The sequence below is a fragment of the Patiria miniata genome, unplaced genomic scaffold (genome assembly GCF_015706575.1).
Source record: "Patiria miniata isolate m_02_andy unplaced genomic scaffold, ASM1570657v1 HiC_scaffold_6, whole genome shotgun sequence".
Lineage (NCBI taxonomy): Eukaryota > Metazoa > Echinodermata > Asteroidea > Valvatida > Asterinidae > Patiria > Patiria miniata.
Window position 1 is genome coordinate 2,028,170 of NW_024037073.1, and position 24,507 is coordinate 2,052,676.

Consider the following 24,507-nt stretch of genomic DNA (forward strand, 5'->3'; position numbering starts at 1 on the left):
ACTTCAAATTAGTTTCATTTAAAGCAAAACAGGGACATTGTTGATAAAATATAATTTCTGTTAGAAAAAGCCTTTTTACTTTTAAACATACATATGTACGTTATTTGTGGATGACAATTTGTAGGATTGAAGTTATGTATTTTTTACGCAGACAGACACTGCTTTTTCTCTAGGTTAACTTCTTCGCACACATCAATACATTCCTTAGGTGATGTGAGAAAAATCCCTGTGATCATAATTTTAAGGAATTCTTGACAATTTTATTTATAATGATTTTTTTTAATCTCAAAAGATGATTTAATAAATATATTATAACTATAAAATTACCATTTTGTCAATTCTTTCTATCGTTATATGCTCACCAGTTTTTTTTTAGTAGGGCGAATGGAGGGATGGGGGTGGGGGATATTTTAGTCTTTAATATAATCAGCAGAACTACATGTACGTGTGTGTAACTCAGAGTTGGGTCAAACATAAAAACCCACCCTTATTTTCTTGCAAGTGGCAGTATTAAAAAGAAACATATTTGTTCTATCTAAAGGATGATAAGAACCAGCATTTCAGAACATTGCCTCATTACCGGTTGTATTTTCCATATGAATGAACATCATCAGAAGAAAAACAAAGGTGCATGAAAGAACCAAGAAATAAAGCTATTGATAACTAAGCTGGAAAATACATGGAGAGACGCTGACATTAAGACTAACATCGACATTCAAAACTCTAAAATCCTTTTCCCTTATGCAACTCAAATGAAGGAAGTCAATGCATCTTACATTTGGTGGAGACCACAACATCAGAGTTGAATTTTTGTAATTTTGTCACAAATCAATAACGTAATATTACAGCTAAAGTGTCAGACAAGAAACCCATATGAACTTTGACATAGGCATTCCTTTTTCAACAACCTGGGGGTAAGCGTCGTACTTGTACCACCTCAGTACATAAATGTCTTCGAATTGTGGCCACCTGATTGGTCTTTTACCATTCTTGCGTCCAACTCGCACCCCTTGAACAAAGACGTTGACAAATTGGGGAACTGCCAACATAGGGCTGGACAGCTCAGTTGGTAGAGCACCTGGAACAGTAATCTGGAGGTCGCAGGTTCAATAATGACACTCCATATTAATAAATTGTCATTTTCAAAGGTTTTGGCACCCAAAGCAACCCAAAGCTTTTGAGCTCTGTATGTGGTTATTGTAGATGGCAAGTCCCATTTTAGCCTATCGGGATATGGAAATATCAAGGAGTTTGGTGACCAGATTTGTAGTCAAGTCCCTCACAAGTCAAATCACAAGTCCAGTCACAAGTAGCAGGGCAATGCCTTTGTCTCATTTCGTGTCAAAAGCTTGTGACTTAAGATATAACTTGTGATTGACTTGTGATGATCTGTGAAGACTTACAACGACCTGACTACAACTCTGAAAATTCCTAAGCTTGCTGGGCTGAAATGAAGTCAAGGTCCCAACAATGCTACATCGGTTCTCTCCAGACATCTTGGTTGTTTGAGGACTGCATCCATCTCATCCTCTGTGACTTCACAACTGCTTCATAAGAAGCTGTAAACACTGACCAGTCGTATTTCACAAATTTTACGATTCAGTTTTACTTTGTTGGTATCAAACCAACCACTTGTCTGTTGAGTTCCCGTATCTTAGCATCTTGCTCTTCGATGGTAATTCCAAGCTCCTCCACCCTCTGTTGTAATTCGGTAATCGCCGACGTCTGCTCTCCTTCGTGTTTTTGATCTTTCCTCTGCTGCCGGTAATATTCAAACGCTATCGTCCCCACGGCAACTGCAAACAGAAACGTCTCGCCTATGATTTCGGCTCCTTGTTCGACAGCCGCCTCTTCAGTTAGAGGTTCAACTTTGGTAGCTTTGCCGAGGCCTAATATTCGCATCTTGAGGTTGACTTCCATCCAGTGATATACTGTGGATAAATGTATTATAAAATTAATTGTAAACAGGTATTATTACAAGAAATACTTCATATGAAACAAAGTTAGAATTCGTCAACATTTCTTGAAAGGTTTAGGCCCATTTAAATTAGTTATCAATTAATTATCCCCAATAAATACAAGTTTATTTCAGAATCTGATAAATCAGGTGTAACAGGAAATTCACCTACCACTGGAAAATTCTCAACATATCCAAAGAAAAAAAACAGGTCAAATATGAGACAATAGGAGGGAAAAACCTAACAAGGAAAAGAAAAAAATCCAACTGTGCGAGTATCATTCACAACGCGTTATCACAATGTCTCCAAAAGTGCTTAAATCTCAAAAACTTACTTTTTCGGCAAGTTCTTTCGGATAAATATTAACATCAATTTTGAGAATACATTTATAATTTGCTATTAACGAGCCATGTCACATCTATAATAGAGAGCTTGCATTTAGAGCGCCCTCACTGTGTGGACAGGACGACAGGTTTTGTAATTTCAATTCAATACCAATGGCAATGCAAGTACAAAGTGTCTACTTATGCGTATCACAGATGAATAAAGAGCTGTCCACAGTGAGGGCGCCCTTTGCAAGCTCTCTATGCACTTGACTGCTAGTCATTTTCATAGAACTTACACTGTGCCGGTGGGATGCAGATGTATTTGCGCACAAGTGGTCTCGTTTTCGCCACCATCTGAATTCTTTTAGCCAGTGGTTTACTGATTTGCTTGATGGCTAGTGAAGCCAGTTTGATCAGAGGGAACGCAGCTTGCTGAAAGCCCGCCATTCTTTCATTGGAATCAGAATCAGAATAGCTGACTGCAGACTCTATTAATCCAAAATGATTAATATATAAGTTAAGTTTTCCAAGTTCTACAGTCATACATCTCTGTGCACATCGTATCAACTCGTCTGTACTACTAGTACTAGAGAATTGATGAGACTCCACGCGCGCGCATGGAGGAATGTTCAGTCATGTATCGTCAATCCATGCAACAAAATAAAGGCCTGCTATGATGGCTAACTTGAATTATGTCCTAGGAAAAATGATCAACAATTTTTCTTATGATCAACAAACTTTTAAGTTTTAGTCAATAATTGCATTAAAAAAGGGCGTTCACGTTGGCCATGTTGGGATGGTGAAACATTTTGGCTTATTTCGTGTACTAGTATCTGGATTGGTACCTTATTGCACCCGTGTTACACCCTAAAGCCTTTGACCGCAGTGTGCGGGACCAGTCTATGAATAAACTGAGCGAATCGATGGAGAGCCTTGTCTAAATGTTTTATTTTGGGGACTTTTATAAAATGGGTAATTGCAAAAAGTGGCGTTAATTTCTTAAACAACTTAAAAGAATTAACTGACTCAGTGAGGGTGGTATTTGAACAAAGGACCTGTAGAATTTTGCATCGGCATACTGCGAAATGATTCATCTTTTTTAAAGAGGTTGAATTTGTGCATAAAATGGAATACAATATGACTTCTTCTTGACATAATTACAAGGAGGAAAACATTTTTAAAAATGTAAATTTCAGCCATGGGTGTCGCGAGGGGGGGGGGGGGGCAAGGGGGGGCACTTGCCCCCCCCCCCTGGAAAAGCAAAAAAAAAAAAAAAAAAAAAAAGGAAGAAATAAAGAAAAGAAAAAAAAAGAAAAAGAGGCGCGAAGACAAAGTGGTGTAAATTTAATGAGTTTGGGGGGGGGGGGCAAAATGTCCCTGCCCCCTCTAAAACTGATAAATCAAGAATGTGTTGAGAAATACAAGCATTTTTTGGCAAAAAAATGTTTGCCCCCCTCTAGAAAAAATCCTGGCAACGCCCATGATTTCAGCCCAAAATATAACTGTTGGCAAAAGTTGAGAAACGGCTGAGGTTTAGTTTGGGGGCTCGCTGATGAATTCTTGAAATTAAGATATTTGTTTTACACCATTCGAACGACTAAGGGTGCATGAACCGCTATATGCTGTGGGAATATACAACATTTACTGTTGTGAATGACAGTCTAAGGCATCCTGTAAAATCATGGCACCTGGTGTTCTAGTCATTTTCAAGAAAAGTGGTATTTTTGTATCAAAATCTCAAAGCTGGTCAGCCGACCAGCATTGGAAAAAACTTTTTCTTCGGCTTCAAATACTGCCCCAATTTACCATTTTTAATTAGTCCGCATTTTGTTTGGAGTCAATTACACACATATGAACCAGCTAGACTGGTTCCCTGAGCTTGCAATTCCCGATGTCTATAAATTGCTCCGTTTCATCTTAAGTGGGGTCAGGGAACCAGACTACAGGAACAGGATTGTTTTTCTTGGTTTTTCCAGCATCTACGCACACAAAACTTCGAACAATTAAGTCGGTGTAACGTACACTATTTCCTACTAAAATACTAACCCCGTTTTGCATCCATTTATGAAAATTACAGCAAAAGCAAATGTTGTATATTCCCTTTAAGGCTGGGTAGTAAACAATTACCACCCCCCCCCCCCCCCAGTCACAGGTTATGAAATGTGCCTACTACCACTCATCCCAAATTTTCCAAGGAAACATTAGGGTCGACCACAAGGTTTCCTATAGTGTGTTTTTATGGGTGGGGGGCAGATTTACTAAATTAATCCAATAAGATTCCCCAGGCCTGTACATCGACCTCGCCCACCCCCAACCAACCAAGCAGGCTTATACTCAGTCGCTCATAATTTACATTAGTACAATAAATGAAATACATGCGCAGTATTATTTAAACTTAGCTCTTGAAGATGGTTGGTTTTAAAAGCGGGTTTGAGCTACATTATTAATGTTCTGAAAGTGTTGTACTTTTTGCCCGCCATAGAAAACAACAAAAACAAGGTTTGTTGGTTGGGTGCACACATTATACGATACAATGCATACTTTACAACTGCATTCACAGGCTGTACGTGGGAGTACGTACGTACGTAAGTGTAGCTAGCTAGCCCTGGGCTCTCGCCTTTCGGGAGCGTGGAAGACGAACGTAGGTGGATGTCATACGGGCAAAAACTCTAAAACCAACACTTGTCAGCTTTTCAGTTTTTCAAGTCCTTGTCTGCTTTTGTCATGGGAGCTCCTGGTCAGCACGGTAGGTGTAACTCATTGTTGTTTATGAGAAAATTTATGAGAAAATGTTTAGAGTTGGGAGAGCCCTTTCGACTTCGTAAATTTGATGTCTGATCACTGTGAACATGATGAAGGGGCCGGGAAGGGGATCGGAACGGTCAAGGCAATATACACAAGCACAAATGGGCGGAGTTAGTATCAGCCCCAGATGGGGGTTAGTCCGAGTAACTTGGACCCAACTTATCGCCTTTTTTAACATTTGGACAGACGGGCGATAAGTTGGGTCCCAGTTACTCGGACTAGATGGGGGTGGGATATTTAATGTTGAGGAGAGAGTGTAGTATCCATAGTTCCAGACGGGAAAGAATTCGGAAAGATTCCCATATCTGGCCATCAGTAAGTTTTCCCTTAAAATTAAATGACCAGTATCAAGTACTATTAGCCATCAGAAAGTGATAATTATGTCTTAAAAAGTCAAAATTAGCTGGAAAAATTTTGAATTTTTACTGAGAGCACTTAAAAAATTCCAGACCAGTCCCATTGGGTTTGTGCACAGGGTGACAAGTGATGGCCAGATATGGGAATCTTTCCAAGAATTCCATATACGTACGCCACTTGACACCCTGCGCCCTGCTAAATTTCACTTTTTACTAGGACATGTTACCCTCTCTGATGGTTGATGAATCATTGCAGGGAAAAACTAGTGGAGTAGGCTACGTATAATATGGATTTTTTTTCTCCAGGTTAAGCCTATTCAGAGAGTCAAGTGCATTTTCAAAGTATTTGAAAGAATGTTGAGAAAAATTTTTGCAGCCTGATGCCAATTTTTTTTCTCATAATCATCTCAATGAAGGTCAGTCATTGCAAAATAATAAGACATGAATCTGGGACTGACAAACATTTCCGATTTTGTTAGGAAATACTTTAGACTTTGTACACAACCACTGAAGTGGCGTCACGATTGCAACATGTTTTCTGAATGTTGCAACCTGATGCCACTTCAGCGATTGTGTACAAAGTTTACAGAGGGTCAAGAAAACTTTCTAAGTATTTCCTAACAAAATTGGAAATGTATCTTAGTCCCAGATTCATGTCTTACCATCATTTTTAGAATGACTGGCCTTCATTGAGATGATATACAAAGAAAAAAGTGGCGTCAGGTTGAAACATTCTTTCCAGAAATGTTTGTTCCCAGATTCATGCCTTTTCTAGCCCATATGGGACCCAAATACTGGATTACCACCGTATATCATGTATATTGGGCTCCACTGTCAACACACATTTACACTGGTTGACAATATTGCTGGTACTACCACCGTGCACCTAGTCTGGCTTCCTGACATGACAACTCTGATGATATAGATAATTAGGTCAGGAAACCAGACTACTGCACGATTTTTACTTCCCTTTTTCAAAACAATCCGCCGTGAATTGGAAATAAAGTGTGTTTGATTGATGGCGGCGTGATCGACCGATAGCGTGATCAAACTATTTGCCCCAATGTCACTCCCTGTGATGCGGGAATGTGAGCATTGTGAGAGCATGTGCTTTCCTTAAATGTTTGCCCCAAGTTTGAATTGAATTAAGTTCGGCACGGCAATTGCACGGTGATTAGAAAAGGGCCGTGCCACTGCCATTCGGAATGACGATAGGGCGGCAACCCTGTTGAGCCAAAGGATGGTGCCATACCGAACTGAATTCGCCGAGCCAAATGGTTCTAAACATGATTGAGTTCGGCACGGGAGTAGCACGGCGTCTAGAATGGGCCTCAGTAAACTTTTATTTAAAGGCACACAACCTGTTAATTACCCGGAAACGTACCGACTAATTTATGAGAAAAACCTTGTTCAAAGTGAAGAAAGGACTGGTAACAAAGTTCAGCCTGAAATAGTATCACTCAAAGAAAAGAATCGTTGAAGGTGGTTAAACAAGTGTGCTTATGAGCGCCCTATTTGCTGAGACCTCGTATTGATTGAGAAGTATACCCCGCTTTATTTTTAAATGCCCAGCATTTGTCAAAGTTTGTCACCCAATTGTCCTTCTAGAAATGTATAAAAATGCCATAAAAAGTTAACAGTTTTTAGTGTTCCCCCGTTACCCACCAAAAATAAGTCTAAAGATGTGAATTCCTGCTTGACAGAATCCAGCGATTTAAAGCTCATTCTAGTGCAGTCTGTGACTTTCTTGACGTTGACCATTCAAGTAAATATTGAATTCAAACTGCACAGGTCTACATGTGCTAAAATAGTTCTAGTCCTGTGAAACTTGTTAACATGTAGCCCTAGTTGATTTTATCCTGAAGCTGTGTACTGGTAGCATTTTTTTTTTGTTACTGGTAGAAAACTTGACAAACTTCAATTGTTATTGATTTTTGAATGGGAACAAAATCGTTACCTACTGTAGTTGAAAATGAGACCTAACCCGGCTGCATTGGCCTGTGTTAGACAATGTATGTCCAGGTTGTCAATAGTCTTATTGATTTTGTGTAGGGAAGGTATAGCCCAATTGAACAGTTCATCACCATACAGTGTAGTGCACAACTGAGTGTGTACATGTACAATGTACATGTGTAGTACCTGCATATATCTGTTCTGCATACTATACAATATGTGCGACTTCTAAAACGTACATGTACACCTTGTTTAGCGCATATATGTTTATCTTAGGCCCAAAAAAATAATACTTCTGCTTCCGGTTACCCGACCGACCCTATTTTCAGGCTGCGACCCTAAAATTTTTATTGGCAATTCCAAAAAAAAAATAATGATTGAACAAATAAAAATAAAAGCTTGTTGTCTTTTCTGTCTTCACAAAATACCTCTCAACAACCCATTTGCGTCAAAAAATGCTTGTATTTATTTGTTTTCTTACTTACATTCGCTATTTTTTTCAAAAGAAACCAAATTCGCTACTACTACTCGTATTTGGAGTGATACATGCAGCGTGTTTCCCGAAATTTTCATCCGTAAAACGAGGTCTGTCGGTCACGGGCCGGCCACACATGCACAGTACATCACACACTTCGAAGTTTTGGCCAGCTTCCCGTCTTGACTAGCGTTGTGCATATGATACGAACGGCCTGAATTTTCCATTATTTTTTAAGAATCATCGAACGTAAATATATTGACAATAATTAAGGTAGGTTTTATTCACTTTTCGTGGCCATTTTGTGTATAGCTTTCGTAGTGCAATGGAAATAGTTCAGGCTAAAACTTTGCATATAATTGAATACCCCATTCAATCTGCATAAAAAAAATTGGCAAAAAAAGAAATTCCGACTGACCGACCCTATTTTTGAAAGGCATGTAATCGGAAGCAGAACTTTTTTTTTTTTCGGCTTTATGCAATTCATTTGCTCTAATAATATTCAAATTGCATTAGTTCAGACTAGTACTATACATGTACTTAGTACAATGAAGTGGGCTTGTGAAGTATGTATGTATTCATATTGAGGGTTTTTTTTCATGTACCGGTACATGTTTATGTATGTTGAGCATTTTCAGCCGTATTTCAATTTACATAGATCCTGATATATACCGGTATATGTATGTACGCATGTCGCATTTATAATTAAGTTGACATTCACGAATCTTGTGTATTATTCAGTTTGGATGTGTGCAAATAGTGACAGGTGTCATTCACTGTGTAAAACCAATCTGTTTCAACGTTTCATTTCTATACAGGAAAACAGCTGTTACTATAGGACGGACACACCAGCAATAGACAAAAGCGTTTTTCACATAATAGGTTGAGTTCGTTTGTACTGTCATTCGAAATGGAACCTGCTGAGGCCTTAAGCGGCAGTAAGAATGTTTGTTTTTTTTGGTTAACCTTCCCATTTAGTTACCTCTGCCTTGCAGTCAGGGCCATTTTCACAGAGCTTCAAAGCAGAAACGCACTTGCTTTATAGCAAGGGCATCCATTTTCTTTGGTTCTCATTTGCAACCAACCCTATTGTGGGCTCCTACCCCCCCCCCCCCCCCCCCCTCCCCAAAAAAACCCCCAAAAACACAGACCAAGAAAAACCTATTTTATTACCAAGAAACAAAAACTAGAGTTTACCTTTACTTATGTCAAGGTTGCCACTACAGCAAAAAAGACGCTAGTGAGCTGCATGGTGTAAATATAATGTACATTTTAAGTTGCTAAAGATGATTTTACTTTGATCGGTGACATCATGGAGCTATTAAACACAGCTTCATCCATGGTTACATCAACTCATGGTAAAGCCTTTGCAATAAAACAAACAAAACAAAAACCAAGAAATAAGCATTTGGCATCATTCAATTTAGCCATCTTAATTAAGAGGCAAAAAGAAACGAGGACCATAGAAATAAAAAGAGAGGCCCTAAGCAATAGGTTTTTTCCTGTGCCTTGCAAGCTCTGTGGATCTGGCTTTATCTGCTCGCCTAATCTTGGGATTCATCTTGGAAGATGGTTCTACCGTGGTTCTACTCTCTACCAGATCTTAGGTGGCGGTAATACTAAATAATACATGTAGTCTGTTTCTAACAATGAGGTGATCTGAGAGCAAGTTTGACTTTGATTAGCCAGATAGCCGTGGTCAGATGACTTGGCTAAGGCTTGTAAATATGCACGTGCCTATGGAAGCAGCTTAAGCCACTCCCCATAGAGGTGTGTATTGCTGCTAGCCGTAGCCAAGTCATTCAGATATATACATGTATGGCTTTAAGTGTAAATTTTTGGTTGCACCAGAAATCTCTGGTGTGATGGGAGCATAGTTTGATTTAACATTCATCAAACACACACTAGTTGACAATGCTTGGACAAGTCTAGTCAATGATTTTACATGTGGAAAAGCTTTCAAATTTCTTCATGTCATTGCCAGTCAGTGACAGGAAGCGATGACTGTGAGGTTTTATGACAACATTTGACCACAGTCCAGCTGGGAGCGTTACCATCAGCTGAGAGGTTTCACCAATTAAACACTATAGCTTTTCACACTGTCTTTAATCTCTGGACCCAGGTCCTACCAAAGACTTCGGGAATCCCATTTACACTAGCAAGAATCCAACAGGGCTTCTGCACGGGTGCAGCCCTCTACACAGTTAAAATCTAACCCTGGTCGGGACGAGGCTTGACGGGTTCTACCCGGGTAGAAAATCCCAAATCAACAGTCGACCTGTGTACACCCGTTGTAAATGTGAACAGTATGCCTTGCCTACCTGTGTTCAATGGGACCCAGTTCCGCTAACAGCGAACCTGTGTGTGTTGATTTCAACACCGGTAGGGGAGACTTTAGTGTGAAAAGGTCTTATTAGTTGACCATAGATCTCTGATCAAACTTGCTCTCAGTCTCTGTCTGGGGTGGAAGACATCTTTGGCCCAGTTTCGTGGAGCTGTTAAGCATAAAAAAGTCGCTGAGTAAATTTATGTGCTTATCAAGAATTTGTTGAGAGCTAGTCACAAGCAGTGTGTAATGTATGGCACAACCTATTTTGCTTATCAAGTATTCTTTTTTGTTGGCACTAAGTGAATTTCTGTGCTTAGCAGATCCATGAAATTGGCCTTAAAAAGCATTCTACAGTATGTCTCCCAAAAAGTGTCCGTCTAAATTTTTTTGAAATAACCAAAAAACAACGAAGTAAATTTTGGAAATGTTTTATGTGCAGATACTCAGATACAGGAGAGTCTGCAAAATTAAACAAATTTAAAATGTACTTCGTGGTTTTGTTGTTATTTCAAAACTAGTTAGACAGACACTTTTTTTGGATAAACTGTATGCTTCTCTCTTCCGTAAATAATGTTAAAGCATTGGTCCGATGTCGGTAATTAGTGCTTACTCCGCCAGCATAGCATGCAGCACTTCGCGATTCCTTTCCATTGATAACTTTAAATGCACATGTAGCCTGTGACCTTTGTTAACTGGGTCAAATGGGTATTAACATTAATGTGAGTTTTACGCTTTGGTGAAGGGCAAACCAAATATAAAACATGATGATGTCTCCCTGATGCTCAAGTTCCATGAAGGATTAACAGTGACTTTTCATCAATCAGGCTCTGTGTGAGAAATTGTCCATAGATTCGCAGATATTTGTTGAAAGCCAAAATTCCAACAAGATTGTCGGAATTTCGGTAACATTTCCAACAATCAGAAGATTAATGTTGGACTTACGGTGCCATTTGCAGTTTTGTTATTTCCTCTTTTATTGCTGTATTGGAACGAAGACAAGACTACAGTTGGCAAATGAAGACAATATAATTTAACCAACAACTATAATTTAACAAATATAATACTTGTTCTATTTTCGTAGGAATTAAACTTATCTTTCTGACAACTTTTTTGTCTCCATGATTGAATTTCTTTTGTTTGAACTCTAACAGCCTTTTTCCCCTCAGCTTTGCGATGTATACTGTAAATGCAGCATTTAAAAATATCAGTACTTTTAAAACAGTTGTAGTGATTTCTTTCATATTGCAATAAACTTTCTTGCCTTTCAGAAACTTCAAGCACATTTCATGTATTATCTCAGGTTTTCTTTCCACAATATACATGTACACTATTAATTGTTTTATCTCCTCAGAAGTGTTGCCTAGTCATTGTGTTAGACTTCATGTAAATTGTATTGTTTCATGGATTATAAGCAAATTAAGGCTGGAAAATTTAGCTTCCTAGTGATATCCAAATGCAGTTATGGACTTATTTTATAAATATAAATATCTTGAATACTTTATGCACACAAGGCTTACAATTTCAATTTCATTCATTGTGCATCCATTAGCTTTCTGAAGCAACTAGTAGGAACGTACGCCCAACACGGAGTGAAAAAAAACCTGCAAAAACTTTTTTCCTAACCAGCTCAGCAAACCTTGTCCCCATCTCTTCAAAATGTTTCGTGAGTTTTTTTTAGCAGTGAGTTTTTTTTGCAAAACTTCGGCTTGCATTTTTCTTTCCTTCAAAGTTATACGCATGATTAGTCTCTCTATTTCTGCCTGAAAAGAGTCAGCCTTTTAAACTTGATAAATCTGCCCGACTTTTCACAAAAAAAATATTTTCTACAGATTTTTTTGTAAAAGCAATGCATTGTCATGAAGAACGTACTGTGAACAGTGTAATGCTTATAACCTGGTCATAAGTGAACAAGGCAGCGTACCGTAGGATGCCATTGAAATTATCACGTTGTGCTTATAAATACATGTATAGCGCTTTGAGTGCATCACAATTACACCCCTGTTCATCAGGCCACGCTACGGGATCAGCACAAACAGATCCCTACCCTCAGGCTCACAGGTATCCATATATGCTCCTGGGTGGAGAGTGGCAATTGTGGTAAAGTGTCTTGCCAAAGAACACAAGCCCTGTGGTGAAATCTCATGTACATGTACCACCACAAATGAATCAGACACTGCCATTGGACCACAACAGTCCTCAATAAAAAAAAAGAAATGACTTTAAATTTTGTTTTAATAATGAAGAACTTTTATTTAGGCCCCAAAACATTCTGATTGTGATTTATATGGCATTCAAAAATAGGGTAGGTAGGGATATTTTTTTTGGCCTTTTTTTTTGTAATAATAATAAATAATATTAATAACAAATAATATTTGCCAAGTCTACTAAAGTTAACTTGAACAGTCAACTATTGTAAATTCAAATACTTTTTTCCCCATTCTTCTGAAAATACATGTAAAATTGAAACTGGAACAAATCTGTCTTTCCTTTTGAATTTGTTTTTGGAAAAACAAAAGTTTTAAAAACTATCAACATTAAGGCATTATCGTTTACTCATCAGAATTAAATATTTTTCCAAAATGTGCATCAAGGGAACAAAAATATCGGAACAGCTATGACACATTATATCCCTCTTAAAAATACCTTTTGGTAGATTTATTGTGCATTTTCTGCAATGCATTCTATCCTGCTTCTTTGCTGACTTTTTTCCATCAAATGTACACAGAAATTTTCCTGCATTTTAATTATCCTGTTTTTTTTCCCGCTGATTTTTTTCCGCACTCTTTCTTCTCACGTTATCTTTCTCCATTCTTGCATAAACAGGGGTGCCATCTTTGTGCTGGAAATCGACTATGGTGAATACACTGCATGGTTGTACATGTACATGTATACGCAGAAGCCGTGTTGTCTAACGCTAGTGTACATATGCAGCATGGCACTTAAAAACAAAACAAAAAATTGTCAACAACACCGTCACTTTTGTTTATTAGTTTTTATGTGTTTTATGAATTTTTATGTTCACTGTCCCATTTTGTCAATCGTAACACGCATGTTTTCAATGTGTGGTTCATATACCTTGTGACTTTTAAGTTTTGAACCCATAAGTTGTATCAGTGAATGTTCAGTTTTGTACTGGCACATGTTGTTTGTTGTACCACATTTACAAAAAAACAATATCTGTAGTTTTCCTTTTCACCAACAGCGTACAAAAAGCTTTAATTTGCAGTTCAACAGAAATTATAATTACTCTTAAAAATAATTTGACATGTAGACATGTACTTAAAAAAATTTTTTTTTTCATTTTAAGTACCCCAAAATTTATGGCTATTATGGTAAGCCTTATTGACAGGAACATCTGGTTTATGATCAATGTTTCGTGCAAACTTCGTGAAAATTAATTTGTGGATTGAATAGGGCTTTAATCTCAAATTCGTTAAATGTGTTTCTATTAAAGCCTGTTACTAAAAAAATATAAAATCCTAACTTCCGTTATTCACTGCTGACCTCAAAAAGATTTATCTATCACCTAAACGGCTCTAAATTAAATGCTAATTTTTTTTTCCTGCACTGTTGTTCCAAAAAGATAGACCAAGAATAGCAAAATGATATTTGAAAATTGAAAGGAAATCGTATTATTTTGAAATTCTGTATTTGATCTGACTGTTGATTACAAAACATGAACATCTTGTGTCTGCTGTGACAGACCACTTTCGAGAGATTGCACCCTAATGGGCTCGAAAAATGCATTGACCGTCAAACGATATTAATAGTAAGGATCGTTAAAAAGGAGAATACAAAAAAAGTTCACACAGCTGTACTTACATGTAGCTGAATTTTGGGGTACAAAATTTTGATCCTTAAAAGTCAAGTCGTTTTGAGCACTTGTCGTAATTCCAGTCACATCTTCTGTTCAAAATGTTACCTCGAATGTGCACGCTAGGATCGCCGTGTGTGCAACTCGGAAACTAGTGTTAGACTTGGTGTCCGGGATTCTTTTTAAAAATCATGAAAAAAAATGCATTTTATCCTTCTTATGTTGACGGTGTTCCTCAGAAATTTGAAGACTTCATTCATGGCTTGAAAAAGGCATGGCAAATATCGCCGCATTGCCAGATTTGACAAATTCTTTCCAACATTTTCTCTGTAAATATAATGTGTATTGTTTGTGACCCAGACCATTGAAATATGGCTGACCAAACAATATGAATCACTAATTTTTGGCTATCTCCAGACAAAAGTGTAATGAAAGAGTCCATAAATTCACTCCATTTTTTATTTTTTATCATAATTTTCCTCTCGAGTAAACAATATCATTTCCTGTTTACGAGTCCACAGTAGATGAGCTACATGATTATTTTAATTAGAAACTTCAGCCCACACCACCCATTTTGTGTTGAAATAAAATATTATAATTACAGTGGCACTTCTTTGTTTAAATACGTACTGTACATTTACTTGTACACTCATCCATGCAGCACTTGCCAGTGGAAATATGTAACGCTTGAATGCATGACTGATCTGCTAATATGTTGGCCGGGTTAGAGGATCAATCATGTTTTATTAAAGTAGGCAGGACAGGTGGTACACAGTTAACGTGTTGACATTATCCAAGGATGCGATACATTTACTTTAAGGAATACAAAAACAACATATTTTTTTCATCGGTATTCATTTCTTTCAATACGTTTATTTCTGAATAATTCTATCTAGTATGATAATTGTTTTCCGTTTGGCATGATATACAAGATAAAAATACCAGCTTCAGGTTTAGAAGTACCGTAACATTAACATGAAATTGTCCATATCTCCATCATTTTTTTATTGTATTTTTGGTAATGTTTTCATTGATTCATGTTGTAGTGTGATGTCATTGTTGAGTTTATTTGTGAATTTTTTTTTATCCTTGTGTAGATTTCTGGGTTTTTTTTTACCGTTGTACAGTATTTATAGATGTGAAGTTTTTATTTTTTAACTATGTATCGTAATGAACAAAATTATGTTTTCACTCAAAATATTGTATTGCATGTGAAAGCTATGCATATCTACACGTGCTTGTGTGTTATGTTATAATACCTTTCCACCTGCCACCAACCTTCTAATCAATTAATTGCCTTTTGTTGTCTATAATTTGCTTTTGTCTTGCCTGGGAATTTTTTTCAACCCATGTAGCCTACACCAGTAAGTAATCTGTGCACCATGTGGGTAGTGTTCTTCTGGTGTGCAACTAATTAAGACCAGTTCATACTTCACGCGAAATGCAAACGTGAAGCGATTTTGACGTCATGAAACATTCGCTGCGAAATTCACTGTGGTTGAAATGTGTTTAACTTCTACAAATTCGCAGCACAAAACTTGACGTCACAAATTCGCGTTAACATTTGTTTTCGCGCCGAGTATAAACTGGCTCAAACCCTCACAAACTTACAAGAACAAGCAGCCAAAACATATCCATTTTCATAATTCGGTAACCTTGAATATTATCTGCAATTGTATTGCCATTCTCTACGATCATCAAAAGGGATGCATTGAAATGAATACAATCTACAATGGCATACAATGGATCCCCTTTCCATTTTCTTGTCCTGCCTTGAACAGATTGTAAACACATTTTTAGCATTTGTCCATGTACAAGGACATGAACATGTAAAAAAGAGAAAGGATTGAGTTTTGATGTTATTGCAAAGTAAGAAAAGAAGGGGTGAAAAAAAGATAGAAAAATAATGAATGGAGTATGCATCTATGCTACCATGTCAGAGTTCCCCATTTTAAAGTTGTGTTTCCCCACCAAAAGTTTCCCCACCAAAAAAAAATGTGTTCATGAAAGACTAAGTGCTTGAAGCTGTTGTGCTTTCCCCTTTAAACAAAATGTTGCACTATTTTTGTACCAAATTTGTACCAAGTTTGTACCAAATATGAACTGGATATAGTTTTGCTTGTTTGTTCTTTTCCACTAATTGATCTTTGTGATCCTAATATCATTGGCGGATCCAGGGGGGTGCTACGGGGGCGTGCACGAACCTCTCTGGATCCGCCACTGAATATGCACCCATTATTTGCATTATGTGTCGTAACTTTTGTCACTTATTTATTCTTTTTTTTTTCAACCAAGACTATCAATTCAGGAAAAAAATTCCTTTTCGTATTGTTATGCATTTCATTTCAGTTTTATCAAGTTTATTTCTATATAATGGAAAAAAAATCAAAACAAGAGTCCAACCCCATGCAAAAATGCAGACTCCCTTAAAATACAAACATCAGATTATTCATCCTGTGTAATTTTGGGCTAAAGCAATTACCCATATGCCATTCAGTTAAAAGTCCAACAGAATTTCAGCAATGCAAGTACTGGTAGGGGGTATTCTGAATTCATATACATGTAGTTCTGTGGACTGCTTGTACAGGTCTGTAACCCTCATCTAGTTGTAGTGCAACTCTAACAACCCATCTCTAATTTCCCACTAATTATCATGCCAGTTGACTAATCTTAAAACAAAAACCACACCAGACCTTTGCAGTGGCTCAAGCCTGGGCAAATTTCAATCATGTGAACTTTGTACACCCGACATTAGCATTTCAGGGTAAATTCTAAAAAGAATCCAATTTTGAAAATTTTACTCCAAATTCCAAAAATTTCTTCTGTAAAGTTTCAAAGTATCATTCTTCAGTGACCGTTTTTTCCAAGCAAATTTTGCTATGAGATGGAGTGGTCATTACTACTTTCAAAAACAAATAGAAGACCATTCTTATAAAGTTTTATAAAAAAAAATGGATTCCAGATTAAAAGTTTGCTGTGCACCTTGATAATCTTTCCCAGTTACTCGACCTAGCTCACATTACGTCCTTTGACCAAAGAAACCAAACCAACTTATTCTAACTTTGGATTGCCAACCCAGTCGTCTAATCCTTATTTTTTGATTCACACCCCCTACCCCAAAGTTCCATTGGCGGCCATCATCTTCATCTCCATCATCGGAGGCTTGTTGTTGGTCCTGCTTCTCTTCTGCATGTACCTCAACAAGATGGCCTGCTTTGCCAGCTGCGGAGGCTGCGACTGCTTTGAGGAGAAGAAGGAATCCAAGAAGAAGGAGAAGAAAGCTCAGCTGGGTAAGTTGAGCATTTCCTCACCGTTTAGCGAACTGACACTCACGCGCTAGTGGGTGTTAGTTCGTGAAAATCGCATAATCCAGGCATGCAACTTTTCCTCGGATCAGCTGATTTCCTCTTTTGTACTTCCCATGTGTGTCATTGAAACTAGGAAAACACTGCACAAAGTCTTGGAAAGATTTGAATTTCCTCTTTTTTTGTGACTTACCAGTTGCATGCCTGGTAATCAACAATTTCAGTTTCACTGACTAACACCAGAGTGTGCAAGCACATCGGACACTGACGCAAAAGAGAATGGCTTTGGTTTTCACGAGCTGAAACTCGAGCATGTTGCGAAAATACAATTCGGAGAAAAATGCTATAAAAGGTTTGACATGAATACTTGTGGGCTTACACAAAAATTTAATTTAAAGATCAGAGTTAGTTTGTGAAAATAAAATGTACGGAGTGCACACATGCAGTAGTTAGTTTGTGAAAACGAAAATAACCCGCTTTTGTAAAATACGCGCACGTGCCAGGCACTCATGTGCAACTGAGTGTTAGTTTGTGGTGTCGGTGACGTTTTAATGCAACCCCCCCCCCCCAAAAAAAATCTATATCTAGTCCCACCCAAACTTTGTCCTACTTTAAACAAACGTTTTTCAAGATTTTTGTAATGGAGCAGAGCTTGCCAAGCTATTGGCAAACCTTTTTCCAAGTTGTTTTTTTTAAAGTAAATTTGAAACATCAATTGTATTTGAAATGTCACTTTACATGTAATAGAAGTTTGAGTTGTTCCTGTATTTTCCAGAAATCATGTCCGCAAATTATTTTTTGAAAAGGTTCTTTTTAAGTTCCACCGAGTTTTCTCATCTGGTTCTATTTTGAGCAATTTTCGCGAATATTATGCATGATCCAACAGTTTCCAGCAGTTGAAATTATCAAAACTACTTATAGTTTATCCAACAAGATCACCCCCCTCCCCCCCCAAAAAAAATGTTCCAGGAGTTCGCGCTGTCTAGAAAGAATTGTAATCTCAGAATCTGCTGTTTAAAACGAGATCCAACAGCCGTGAAAGTGGGATCAGTTTTGTTTTCAAACCCGTCAGGTAAATTTTGCACTGTTTACTACTTGGATCTTGTTGGGTTCTGCGTCGTTAGGAATAGTAAAGAACAGCTGTTAGGGCCAACTATCTGAGTGTATTACTAACTTTGACATCTTGATATTTTTTCAGATATTTTACGGGCAAATGTTAACTGTTCCTACTATTAATTTCCATCTTGCAAGATGTGTAAAAAGGCCAATTACTCAATTAGTATCTCTGTCGACTTTCAACTCCATACTTTGTTAGCTTGAGTCGACAATTTTGTGTCGATCGGTAATTTTTGGATGCAGTTCGACCAAGAATCTATTTGGTTGTGGATTCTTGTTTGTCTCAGGTGAGAGTTACGGCTATGAGGACGACGACTCTTCCTCGGACAGTGACAACGAGATGCTGCTTCGCTATGAACACTTCGTCAGCACCTCCAAGGGAAACGGAATGAAGAAAGGCCCATCAGGAGTCTTAAAGAAGACATCGGTCGTCTCCAACAACAGAGGTGAGTTTCCGTAATAGCTTTGTCTTTTTTCCCCCAGTAAGTCCAGTTTACACTGTGCGTTTTAACAGGATTCCGCTTTTGAAAAAAAAAACATTGAAAATATGCTGCTTTCAATTACTCACATAAAGGTCAGCGGTTTCAATGGCACAGTTTAGTCCAAGTTAAAAAGAAAATGGTTTCTTGTCCGGGCTTTTTGAAAAAGGGAGGAGGAGGCCCTATTTTCCCCTTTTTTTTTTACAAGATGGCAGATTTTTCAAGATATATTCTTCCATTTTCTTGACTCTTGGTGATTCTTTTGTGTCCAAATGAGATAAACGCCTCAAAACACATTCTAAACTTGCATACTCAGCAACAATTTGGGTGAAAGAACATTAAAAAAACCCTGAAATATATTGCAAATAATTGATTTACAAAAACAAAAAAAAGCGGCGAGGAAATAAGGAAGCAGGTAGGGTCACAAACTGGTTTATTTTTTTTACTTGGCCTGATATTTACATACGTACATACCGGTACTGCGAGGTAGAGCAACAGACTGCTCAGCTTAAAACTGCTAGTGACCAATCAATGCATGGGCATTTGTGGTGTTAAGGAGCTTGAACATGATGTCACCAACCTCTAAGTTATCATAATGCCACTTTTCGTTTCCACAATTTGTTACTGTCATGCTTGTGTAAATCGGCTCTGATACTATTTTATTGAGAAGCACCATTGAAGTCAAGTCCATCACAAGTTCTTACAAGTCATGCAAAATGTCAATCTCAAGTCCTCCAGTCTCAAGTCAAGTCACAAGCGATTCAAAGGAAGTGTGATGCAGCCATAGAGCTATATTAAATTACTAGAGCGCTAACTCCTCATTCTGCGTGCGGAGAAGCTTTGAAGCCGTACTGGGCGCAGACATTTTGAATTCATGTGCGTGTTTGTAGAACATAATGAAATTAGATGGATTGAATTTTGAGAGTGTATTCTAAATGCAACACGCAAGTAGAAGATACGCAAACAATTTAAGCGCGTCGTGTCGGTTAAAAAAACGTCACGGCGAAAAGTATCTGCAGCGGAGGGACGTGCACACTTTGCGCTGTTTGCATAGAGCAAAATGAAACGCTCATTTGCTGATCGTGCGTTTCAGTTTTGGGCGTATCGGCTTCTATAAAGCACCGGTATGGAATACAAAAGCAGATATGCAAATAGCCGTTCAAAAGCTGTACAAAATTTTGAGTTTTCCATAGGTTTGTGCACAAACATTGATGCGCCCATCAGGCGTTACTTTGTACATCGAGTTAACGCTCTAGTAACTTAATAAAGCTCTATGGATGCATCATTCTTTTGTTACTGTTCATCCCCTGTTACTTATTACTGGACTTGTGAGTTGACTTGTGATTTACTTGTGACCCCACTTGAGAGGGTGATGTCATTTGAGGCATTTCCTGGCATTTTAGATGTGGAACTCTGAAAAACAAAATTTAGAATTGAATCGATAATGCATACTTTAATCTAGTGCTGCAACTGATCCTCAAAGTTCGGTTTGGTTCGGTTCGGTTGCGGTTTGATTTTTTTTCTCCGAACTTCGGTTCGGTTCGGCTTCGGAAGTGCATACATAATGTACATGTCCATGGTACAATATATTGGGCTACAATGAAAAGCATATAGGCCGTTCCCTCATTCGAACAAACACGTGTATACCGCGCACGTCTGACTGAAATAGGCACCGCAATTTCTACATGCTGTACAACACAAGTTGAAGGATGAATCATAGTTTTGTTGTGTAAAGAAAATACCGTTATAATTTGACTTGATGATGTTGAGAAATGAACATCGTAAATTGCTACCGTGTTACCTATCGTAGCCCTATCTGGCCCGGCAACTATGATGACAAAAAATTTAAAATGCATAAAAAGTTTTTTTTTTAAATTTTGACACGGTGAAAAAAACTGAAAATGCTGGTAAATTTTGCCGAGGAAAGCACTCCCTTCACCGCAAATGGTTTGGTCCAAACGAACTACGTCATGGAACGCGGCAGGGCAGGGATATCCCGGCCGCGCTGTGTGGCCAAAGCAAGAGCACACTTTTCATTGAGAGAATTGCAGGTGCGTACGATTTTTTCAAAGTGTATCGGCCCGGGGGATATCCTATTGTATGCCTGGCTAACACATCGCAAATAATGAAGATGAATGCGGTGATTTTTCAACACGGTAAATTCAATCATCCGTGCACGCTAATTTTGCAAGCTTTAGCATGCCTGGCCATCAATAAATACTTGCCGAACTTTTCCGAACCGACCTTTGGGTTCAGTTTGGTTCTGGTTCGGTTCGGACGGCCAAGTTCGGCTATTTTTAGTTCGGTTCGGTGGTTCGGCTGCAGCACTACTTTAATCATTTGATGAGATGTAAGAATGATGATGCTTTGTCTTGTAAAGCATTTCATGAGAGCGATACAAATTCGAAAAAATTCGCATGCATGAAGTTGAGAGTGTTGTGTGCTATGTGATGTGTTCGGTTTTGATGAAGTTAGGTACTACCCCAAACTTACGGTACATCGTACTTTGGGGGAAATCTTTTTAATTCTTTTGCCATAAGAAGATACCACTTTGCTCCCATGTTTGCAATTTATAGAATTTATATAGGCCATATTATGTACTATTAACAGAAACTGGTAACAATGAAGGTAAATATTCTGTGTGCTTTGCTTGCCCCCAAGGGGTCACATGTGCCTCCCATACATTCCCAGTAACTCCCCCAACCCCTTTTGGGAGGGGGGAGTTACTGGGAATTTATGCTTTTTGTGGAGGGAAAAGGGCCATTTCCCTCCACAAAAAGCAGTAGTGTTCCAAATAGCAAAGATGAAACAAACCAAAATCTAATTCAATTGATTCAGGATGATTATTCACTGGAAGTCTGTTCATGCATGTGTGTGTACACAATGGGCATGATTTACCAGGCCTAACATTTAGGGTAATCCTGTACGATATACATTGTACATGTGCTGCCTGGCTCTCTTCAGCCATCAACTAGGCTGAAAGTCAGTGAGTGATTCAGTTAGTCAGACAGGTATAACGGAGGACTACAGGATGGCCCCTCTGGGACCAGCAAAAATCATGTCTGATGTTCCCCCTCCACCTCGCCCCCCATGCCTCCCCCGCCCCGCCCTTTTGGACCTCTCCTGAAAAGACCCTGGCTGTGCCACTGATAAAAGGACAACAGTACATGTACTGTACATGTACCTGTATGTAGACAGCATGTGAACCACCAGATTCATGTTTCCTGAGCCATGTGTGCAGAATAAATTGCAATGTATTTAATTGAATAATTGAACAACTTCATGTATGTGTTGACCCCAGCCACTCTGAACCCTCAAATTTCTTGCATCCAGTTTTGTAGTATTTGGATAGATTCATAAGCTGCACAGTCCAACCACTTTGACTTTATATGATGCTTTCATGCTTTGTATTTAACAAAATTGTGCAAAAAGGGGTGGATTTCTGAGGATTCAGACATTCAGATCTTAAGGGGAAAAAGTCAGTGTTCATTAGGTTACAAGTCTTTATTAAGATGTGCATGTATGTATGCTTCCTTGTTTTATATCACACATTTTTCAATGATTAGTGGGAAAACACAAACCATTAAAGCGAAATCAACTTTGTGTTCAGAGAAAAAAAAGTGCAGTCATGTGGACACATTGGAAATTAGAACGGTCTGCTGAACTGTAAATATGTAAATTTCTCAAGGCCTACATCTCTTTAAAGTACGGGTACATTGTACATTTCACCACTATTGTCAGTAAGGGAAGGTTCATGTTCCAAATAAAGCTTCATGAATTGCGTACTGCATTTAACTATATTTCTCCATACAGTGAAGTTGATAGCAAGCTAACTTCTGTATTGCACCAAGTTTTAAATGGAACAAATTAATCTGATGGTTTGGAGAATTTTGTTTATTTTTAAGGAAGTGAAGGTTCAACAATACATGTGTTGATGTTGAAATTAAACAAGTACATTACTGCTATTGTTCCATTGTAAGTTACCATGGTTACTGTACATTTAGGCCAGTTGATGAAGTGTATTTGGTACCGGTATGTACAGGTTCATAAGATGTAACCCAAACAAATAGTAAACCACGATAAAAGTGGTTAAAATGTCGAAGGAAAAAAATACTGGTGCTCATATTTTTCATTTTGCTCTTGGACGCAGGGAAAGGAAAGTCTAGAAATGTCCCCATACTCAAGACTGAAGACGAACGACGTCCAAGAGTTCACGTTATCTATCAATAAGTGTAAAATATCAACACTTAAAAGTTTGCTAAAAGACAAACGAAATTGAAAAGTATTTATTTATTGATCGAGAAAGTTTTATTTTTTCTGAGTTTCATAATGCATCAAACGTTTTTTTTCAAATTTTTTTTTATTAGTAATCCTTTATTTGAAAAATTCTGACTGTTTCTTTTCGGTTGGTTCCACAGAATGTTCGAAATTATGAAAACAATGTTTTTCAGAGTCACTATCAATATTTCATGATAACATAATGTAGTATCATTTTTGGGTTTGCATGACTTGCATTAAATTCCAATCTCGGTCATTGCAAAGGTATTTTAGAAGTGCTTAAACACTGAACCAAAAAGGTTATTTATTTCAGTACTTTTTTTAACTTTATTCCTTTCCCCTCATTCATTTTCCAAAAAAAAGACAACACTATCCTGGTGGAAACTATTGTAGACTGTTATGACAGTGAAAGCATGTGCTCGTATGGTAGGACAATTTTGAGAACTAGATGTTTGCAGTGTTTATGTTGCACATGTTCACCACAATTACATGTATACATGTGTTTAAAGAAGTAGGACAATGCTTGTTTGTTAAAATATGTGGTCAGTCTTTTAGCCAATTACATCCCACTGAAAAGTTTATTTAAATTTGATATCTTTTGCGCCTAGATTATGCTTACTCAAACCTATTTTTCTTTTTTGGGAGACCTTGTGGATGTTAATCACATGGCTGGGTATAGGTGGTTTATTTTGACTTGGGGTAGCTCTTGAGATGAACAGATAAAAAGCAGGTATCAAACATGAGAATTTGTATGATGATGAGTTGCAAACTTGTTACTACAGCCAAATGAAGAAAAATTGCTGGAGCTGAGTTGATTGAATGTCAAAAAAAAAAGCTTGAGTGTTATAAAGATTTGGGAAAAAATATCTAGGATATCTATTTGGCTCATCTCTGGAAAGTAATCCTTGGATATGTCCATGATTGTTTCTGAGTTGTACCTCTAAAATTTGATGAAACAAAACTGGCCATGTAGATGATAACTACATGTAAGAATCCTAAAATTGTACCAATAAAGAGTGCAGAGCAAAGCACCATGGGATTGCTGTCTATTTTCTAGCACCGACGTTTGAAGTGTTTGTCAGCACTGCACTCTAAATTGATTTGATTGATGCACAAACCTGTTGTTTTGAAATATGTTGATGCACAAAAGTTTGTAAAAATATCAGTTTTCTTTGTTCAACCACAGATTTTCGCAGGTTGCCATTTAAATTTTATGTCGGAGTTGTCTAACTTTCTTCAAAGCAGGACCTACCTCAAACCACATCATTATTACCCTTGCTTGTTAGTCCTGTAAGGCTTGGCTGACCCAGCTT

At 37.8% G+C, this 24,507-nt stretch overlaps 2 protein-coding genes across 4 annotated transcripts in view; one reads left to right on the plus strand and one right to left on the minus strand.

The window, feature by feature from the left end:
* Positions 1–283: 283 nt before the first annotated feature.
* Positions 284–3,124, minus strand: LOC119742892 (optic atrophy 3 protein homolog). The gene is made up of 2 exons (XM_038219142.1): positions 2,581–3,124; positions 284–1,931 (listed from the first exon to the last, which is right to left on the minus strand). Exons 1-2 carry the CDS (start codon positions 2,825–2,827, stop codon positions 1,606–1,608), a joined length of 573 nt encoding a protein of 190 aa, XP_038075070.1. The 5' UTR covers positions 2,828–3,124; the 3' UTR covers positions 284–1,605.
* A 1,751-nt stretch (positions 3,125–4,875) lies between these two features.
* The window catches only part of LOC119742890 (synaptotagmin-16-like), a 51,863-nt gene continuing 32,231 nt past the window's right edge, over positions 4,876–24,507 (plus strand). Inside the window, exons 1-4 of one of the 3 annotated variants that reach the window (XM_038219138.1) lie at positions 4,876–5,030; positions 8,692–8,811; positions 17,139–17,306; positions 18,725–18,883. In XM_038219138.1, the coding sequence (XP_038075066.1) occupies positions 8,784–8,811; positions 17,139–17,306; positions 18,725–18,883 (355 nt within the window). In that variant the 5' untranslated portion in view covers positions 4,876–5,030; positions 8,692–8,783. Of the gene's footprint in view, positions 5,031–8,691; positions 8,812–15,371; positions 15,381–17,138; positions 17,307–18,724; positions 18,884–24,507 lie in introns of all 3 variants that reach the window. The other 2 variants (XM_038219136.1, XM_038219139.1) reach the window with 2 other exon arrangements.

Excerpts from the sequence above, each read along its gene's own strand:
- LOC119742892 (XM_038219142.1), bottom strand. The coding sequence starts at position 2,827 with ATGACTGTAGAACTTGGAAAACTTAACTTATATATTAATCATTTTGGA. Across the intron at positions 1,932-2,580 it reads CTGCATCCCACCGGCACAGT|TATATCACTGGATGGAAGTC; the intron begins GTAAGTTCTATG and ends ATTTATCCACAG.